Below are 6,960 nucleotides of genomic sequence, written 5' to 3'. Positions count from 1 at the left end.
GTTCTCATGTCCATCCTTGGCCTTTTGCAATATTCTAATGAACCCCAACGCAAACAGGAGGAACAGCACCTCCAATTGGGCACTTTACAGCCTTCCGGACTGAACTCCTGTTCGGAAATCCCACTTACCTGACGATGGAGCAGCGCTCCAAAAGCTAGTGGCTTTTGCTACCAATTAAACCTGTTGGACTTTAACCTGGTGCTGTGAGACTTCTTACTCATTCTCTCCCCACAGATGCTGTCAGAGCTGCTGAGATTTTCCAGCATTGAGTGTGTGTGTGTGTGTGTGTGTGTGTGTGTGTGTGTGTGTGGGGGGGGGGGGGGGGGGTGGGGGGGGGGGGGGGGGGGCGGCGGAAGCGTGGTGGTGAGGGGTTGTGTTGGGTACAGGGAAGGAGGTGGGGGGGGAAATACTAGGGGAGGAATCGATAAATCCAATGGGGGTGAACTGAGGAGAAAGCTCTTTCCCCAGAGAGTGGGGAGAGTGTGGAAGTCACTCCCACAGCGAGTGGTTGAGGTGAACCGTGTCGAGGTGTTTAAGGAGGGGGGGAGCTGGATAAACTCACGGGGGAGAAAGGAATAGAAGAATATGGGGCTAGGAAGGATAAAATAATGGGCGGGAGGAGGCTGGTATGGGGCACACTCATTGGCATGGAGGAGAAGGTCTGGTTCTGGGGCTGAAATTACTATTGAATTGCGAGCTCAGGCTAGACTTGGCAAGGAGGCCATGAAGCTGAACAGCAACAAGGTCAAAAAGGCTTCAGAAAGGTCGCTTGAAGTAGCTGGCAGGCCTCAGCACTGCCCTTTGACTCTTTGCTGGTGGCCATTTTGCGTGCGTCACGATGTTCTAGGTGTGTTAGCAGTGCGAATATTGAAGAAGCCTTGACGTGGAGAAGCGTCCAGCCCTGATTCAGAGAGAGCTGGAGGGTGCTCGCTCAGGCACCTTGATTCTGTGGGACAACATAGTCCACATAGGCTCCATCCATCAGGCGCTCGATGTCTTCATGGCGCACCAACCAGCAGGGTGCCTCATGAGCAGGCAAGAGCGAGTCCTTCACCGTCTTGGTCACCAAGGACACAGTGACCTTCTGACTCCCACGCCACAACTCAGCCTCTTCCGGTTCCTCACCTTTTCCAGCATGTGAAGGCCTCTGCAGTCGAATATCGGCACGTTGGAATTGCCCTGAAACAAAAGCATCCCCAGGATACCCATCAGTGAGTTACAGACTGGAATCTAATCGAGGGGTTCGGGGTGGTTTATATATAGAATAACAGATACCCGGGAGTGAGTTACAGACTGGAATCTAATCGAGGGGTTTGGGGTGGTTTATATATAGAATAACAAATACCCGGGAGTGAATTACAGACTGGAATCTAATCGAGGGGTTCGGGGTGGTTTATATATAGAACAACAGATACCCAGGAGTGAGTTACAAACTGGAATCTAATCGAAGGGTTCGGGGTGGTTTATATAAAGAATACCAGACACCCGGGAATGAGTTACAGACTGGAATCTAATCGAGGGGTTCGGGGTGGTTTATATATAGAATAACAGATACCCGGGAATGAGTTACAGACTGGAATCTAATCGAGGGGCTCGGGGTGGTTTATATATAGAATAGCAGATACCCGGGAGTGAGTAACAGACTGGAATCTAACCGAGGGGTTCGGGGTGGTTTATATATAGAATAACAGATACCCGGGAGTGAGTTACAGACTGGAATCTAATTGAGGGGTTCGGGGCGGTTTATATATAGAATAACAGATACCCGGGAGTGAGTTACAGACTGGAATCTAATCAAGGGGTTCGGGGTGGTTTATATATAGGATAACAGATACCCAGGAGTGAGTTACAGACTGGAATCTAATTGAGGGGTTCGGGGCGGTTTATATATAGAATAACAGATACCCGGGAGTGAGTTACAGACTGGAATCTAATCGAGGGGTTCAGGGTGGTTTATATATAGAATAACAGATACCTGGGGTGTAGTGCGTTGTGGATTGAAGGTTAATTGTGATTATTAAAGAGCCGTTACTCACCGAGCAACCCTCGGATCTCCTGGGAGAGCCCATCACTCTTTGCAACGTAGAAACCAAGATGGTTGAGTTGTAGCGGGGAGGGGTGAGCGTAGCGGTGGAGAAGGATCAGGAAGTGGGTCTTCCCCCCGAGCATCACGCTGGCTCCAGCCCCTCGCGAGACGGCCAGCTTCAGGCCGGGCCTGTTGGTGACAGAGCGGGGCTCCCAGGGGATGTCGAGCCTGGCCTCCCCGGCCAGGGTGACGCCCTCCTGGCTGATGTTGACCATGTAGCCTCCGACCTCTGACCCCGCCACCCTCACTGAGATCCAATCGAAGAAGTTCCGAGGGCGGTCCACATGCTCTGGATTGACTGGAGCTCCCACCAAGTGACCGTCCACCGTGATTCCTGGGAAACGGCATTCAGCAGGTCAGAAAGTTAACCGTCATTCTGGCATTGCGTCCCCTCGCAGCACGGAGCATGAGGCCACTCAGCCCCATGTGCCTGTGCTGGCCCCTTTAAAATCAGTTCGTCCCACCTCCTTTTCCCCCTCCCGGCTCTTTCCATTCCCTTATCCCTGCAAATTCTTCGCCATCGAATAATTCTCCAATTCCCCTCCTTTTCCGAAGGTGAATCTGCTCCCACCGCCCTCTCGGGCTGTGCCTTCCAGATCGCAACTTGTTCATCAACAATAAAATTCTCCTCATCTCCTCCTCCCTTTCTGGGTGGCACAGTGGTTAGCACTGCTGCCTCACAGCGCCAGGGACCCGGGTTCGATTCCCGGCTTGGGTCACTGTCTGTGTGGAGTCTGCACATTCTTCCCGTGTCTGTGTGGGTTTCCTCCGGGTGCTCCGGTTTCCTCCCACTGTCCAAAGATCAAATAGAATAAATAGAATCCCTACAGTGCAGAAACAGGCTGTCGATGAGGGTGACTGTAAAACCATCAGCGGTCATCATAAAAACCTACCTGGTTCACTGATGCACCATTAGGAAAGAAAATAAGCAGTCATAGAATTAAAGAATCTTAGCATCCCTACAATACAGAAGGAGGCCATTTGGCTCATTGAGTCTGTACTGACCAGGATCCCACCCAGGCCCGATTCTCACAACCCCACATATTTAACCTGCTAATCCCCTTGACATTAAGGGCTAATTTAGCATGGCCAATGCACCTAACCCACACATCTTTGGACTGTGGGAGGAACCTGGAGCACCCGCAGGAAACCCATGCCGACATGGGGAGAATGTGCAGACTCCACATAGACAGTGATTCAAGTCCTTACCCCGCTCTGGCCTGCATGTGGTCACACGCAATGTGGTTGACTCTTAACCGCCCTCTGAAGTTGGCCCCAGCCAGACACTCAGTTCAAAGGAGCAATTAGGGACAGCATTAGAGACACCAAGAGAGGATTCCTCAACTACAGATTTATTCTTTGAATCCAGCTTCCTCTGGGGGTTATCACTGACCAGAAACTGAACTGGGGACCCAGCCATATAAATACTGTGGCTCCCAGAGCAGGTCAGAGGCTGGGAATCCTGTGGAGAATAACTCACCTCCTGACCCCCCCCCTCAAAGCCTGTCAAGGCACAAGTCAGGAGTGTGATGGAATACTCTCCCACTCGTCTGGATGAGCGCGGCTCTGACAACACTCGAGAAGCTCGACACCATCTGGGACAAAGCAGCAACCCCCACTCCTCCCCCTGTCCCGCTCGATCGACACACTAACCACCCACCCTCGACATTCACCCCCTCCACCACCGACGCACAGCGGCAGCAGTGTGTACCGTCTACAAGATGCACTGCAGCGACTCGCCAAGGCTCCTTCGACAGCACCGCCCAAACCACCACCTCTACCCCCTAGAAGGACAAGGGCAGCAGACGCTCGAAGGGGAACACCCACCACCTGCAACGTTCCCCTTCGAGCTCCACCTCTACGCCCCTCCACACACACACACACACACACACACACACACACACACACACACACACACACACACACACACACACACACACACCATCCTGAATTGGAAATATATCGGCCTTTCATAAGAACATAAGAACATAAGAAATAGGAGCAGGAGTAGGCCATCCAGCCCTTCGAGCCTGCCCCGCCATTCAATAAGATCATGGCTGATCTGTCGCTGCTCAGTTCCACTTTCCCGCCCTCTCCCCATAACCCTTAATCCCCTCTCCTATCAAAAACCCATCAACCCGCGTCTTAAAAATATTTAGCGAGGCAGCCTCCACCACTTCAACGGGCAGAGAATTCCAGAGATTCACCACCCTTTGAGTGAAGAAGTTCCTCCTCAACTCCGTTCTAAACCGCCCCCCTTTTATCTTGAGGCTGTGCCCCCTAGTCCTACTGTCCTTTTTGAGCGGGAAGAGTCTTTCCACCTCTATCCTATCCATCCCATTCATCATCTTATATGTCTCAATGAGATCTCCCCTCATTCTTCTAAACTCTAACGAGTACAAGCCCAGTTTATTCAGCCTCTCCTCATAGCTCAACCCCCTCAACTCCGGTATCAGCCTAGTAAACCTCCTCTGCATTCCCTCCAAGGCCAATTTGTGACTGGGTCAAAATCCTGGAACTCCTTCCCTAACAGCGCTTTGGGTGTATCTACACTACATGGTACTGCAGGAGGTTCAAGAGGGCAGAGGAGATGTCAGGGGTAAATTTCTCAACAGGGGAGATGTCAGGGGTAAGTTTTTCAACAGAGGGTGGTGGGTGAGTGGAATCGGCTGCCGTCGGTGGTGGTGGAGGCGAACTCGTTGGGGTCGTTTAAGAGACTTCTGGATGAGTACATGGGATTTAGTGGGATTGAGGGTTATAGATAGGCCTGGTAGGTAGGGATATGATCAGCGCAACTTGTCGGTCGAAGGGCCTGTTTGTGCTGCAGTGCTCTATGTTCTATGGTGACTCACCCACCACCTTCTCAAGGGGGCAGTTAGGGATGGGGGTAGATGCTGGGACTGGCCAGCGATGAAGCAAAGAAGAAATATCTAACTGGGAGGGATGAATTGAAGAAAAGTTCTTTCCCCAGAAAGGAATGGAAGATATGGTGGAGGGGGAAACATAGCAGCATTAGAATGGGAGGAGGCCATTAATCCCCTCTCGAGCCTGTTACACAGGAACTTGAGGCCATTCAGCCCCTCTTGTGCTTGTTACATAGGACCATGGGGAGGCCATTCAGCCCCTCTCGAGCCTGTAACACAGGAACATGAGGAGGCCATTCAGCCCCTCTACAGTCAGTTACACAGGAACATGAGGAGGCCATTCAGCCCCTCTACAGTCTGTTACACAGGAACATGAGGAGGCCATTCAGCCTGTCTTGAGCCTGTTACACTGGAACAGGAGGACGCCATTCGGCCCCTCTCGTGATCCTGTTCTACCACCCAATGAGATTTTGCCTGAGCGTTGATCTTATTCCATATCTCCACTGTTGCCCCCATCCCTGAATGCCTCTCAGCCCCCAGACAGGTAAGTGCCCCCTGTACCTGAGAGCGGGTCCTCAATCAGACGCAGGGTGTCCTCCGCATGCCCGTCCACTGTGAAGCAAATCGTCTCGTTTGAGTGTGGGATCTTGATGACAAAGTGAGGATCGCCATCCACTGATAGACAGAGAGACAGAGTCAGAGAGAGCGGGAGAGACAGAGAGACACAGACAGAGGCAGAGAGAGAGAGACAGAGACAGAGAGTGCCAGAGGGAGGGAGAGAGTGAGACAGACAGAGAGAAAGTGAGAGAGATAGAGAGTGAGACACATTTGGAAGAACACTTTTGTCGAATTACTTATCGATTGTGTTTATAATCATTTCTGGACAAGAGTAAAATTATACATTCCTGTCCTGTGTAGCCTCATGATTCAGTGACCATGGAGTTGGGTCATTATGTCTATGCAGACATGGCACCATTAATCTCACCATTGCTTGGAGCCCTCACCCCATAAATCCCAGTCCATTAATCCAGACTTGATACTCCGTACAGACTTAGTGCTGAGGGAGCGCCGCACTGCGGGAGGGTCAGTGCTGAGGGAGCGCCGCACTGCGGGAGGGTCAGTGCTGAGGGAGCGCCGCTCAGCGGGAGGGTCAGTGCTGAGGGAGCGCCGCTCAGCGGGAGGGTCAGTGCTGAGGGAGCGCCGCACTGCGGGAGGGTCAGTGCTGAGGGAGCGCCGCACTGCGGGAGGGTCAGTGCTGAGGGAGCGCCGCACTGCGGGAGGGTCAGTGCTGAGGGAGCGCCGCACTGCGGGAGGGTCAGTGCTGAGGGAGCGCCGCACTGCGGGAGGGTCAGTGCTGAGGGAGCGCCGCACTGCGGGAGGGTCAGTGCTGAGGGAGCGCCGCACTGCGGGAGGGTCAGTGCTGAGGGAGCGCCGCACTGCGGGAGGGTCAGTGCTGAGGGAGCGCCGCACTGCGGGAGGGTCAGTGCTGAGGGAGCGCCGCACTGCGGGAGGGTCAGTGCTGAGGGAGCGCCGCACTGCGGGAGGGTCAGTGCTGAGGGAGCGCCGCACTGCGGGAGGGTCAGTGCTGAGGGAGCGCCGCACTGCGAGAGGGTCAGTGCTGAGGGAGCACCTGCACGGTGGGAGGGTCAGGACTGAATTCGGAGGTTCAGTACTGAGATGGGCATGAGAGGTTCTGTAAGTAGACTTGAGGCGGGTGGGAGTTTTTGTCTGCCGTGGTGTTGGGCTGACATTTATCCCTCCTGCACCGGAGCTTAAAATGAAGGACAGACGATTGGATGACAGTGTTATTTGTGGGATCTTGCTGTGCACAGATTGGCACCATGTGTTGTCATTTACAAATCATGAACGCACTTACAGGGACTAGCAGTGGGTGGGTTTCCTGCACCAAACTCTCTGGAAATGACTGAAAACCTTGGGCCTACAGGATGGCTGCTGCCTTTTTGGATTGTCAGCCGCTCAGGATGGACTTGGAATCCTCTGGAATTGAAT

The 6,960-nt window shown here is 53.2% G+C and overlaps 1 protein-coding gene across 1 annotated transcript in view; it reads right to left on the bottom strand.

The window, feature by feature from the left end:
- Nucleotides 1-367: 367 nt before the first annotated feature.
- LOC145339629 (inter-alpha-trypsin inhibitor heavy chain H6-like) overlaps nucleotides 368-6,960 on the bottom strand; it is a 31,156-nt gene continuing 24,563 nt past the window's right edge. The window contains exons 10-12 of the mRNA XM_080184139.1: nucleotides 5,512-5,625; nucleotides 2,037-2,420; nucleotides 368-1,179 (exon numbers count right to left, since the gene is read on the bottom strand). Coding sequence (XP_080040265.1) covers nucleotides 932-1,179; nucleotides 2,037-2,420; nucleotides 5,512-5,625 — 746 coding nt within the window. The 3' untranslated portion in view covers nucleotides 368-931. The remainder of the gene's footprint in view (nucleotides 1,180-2,036; nucleotides 2,421-5,511; nucleotides 5,626-6,960) is intronic.

This window comes from Carcharhinus amblyrhynchos, unplaced genomic scaffold, assembly GCF_965287045.1.
Source record: "Carcharhinus amblyrhynchos unplaced genomic scaffold, sCarAmb.v2.hapA chromosome_576, whole genome shotgun sequence".
Classification (NCBI taxonomy): domain Eukaryota; kingdom Metazoa; phylum Chordata; class Chondrichthyes; order Carcharhiniformes; family Carcharhinidae; genus Carcharhinus; species Carcharhinus amblyrhynchos.
This window is presented reverse-complemented; position numbering and strand designations above follow the sequence as displayed.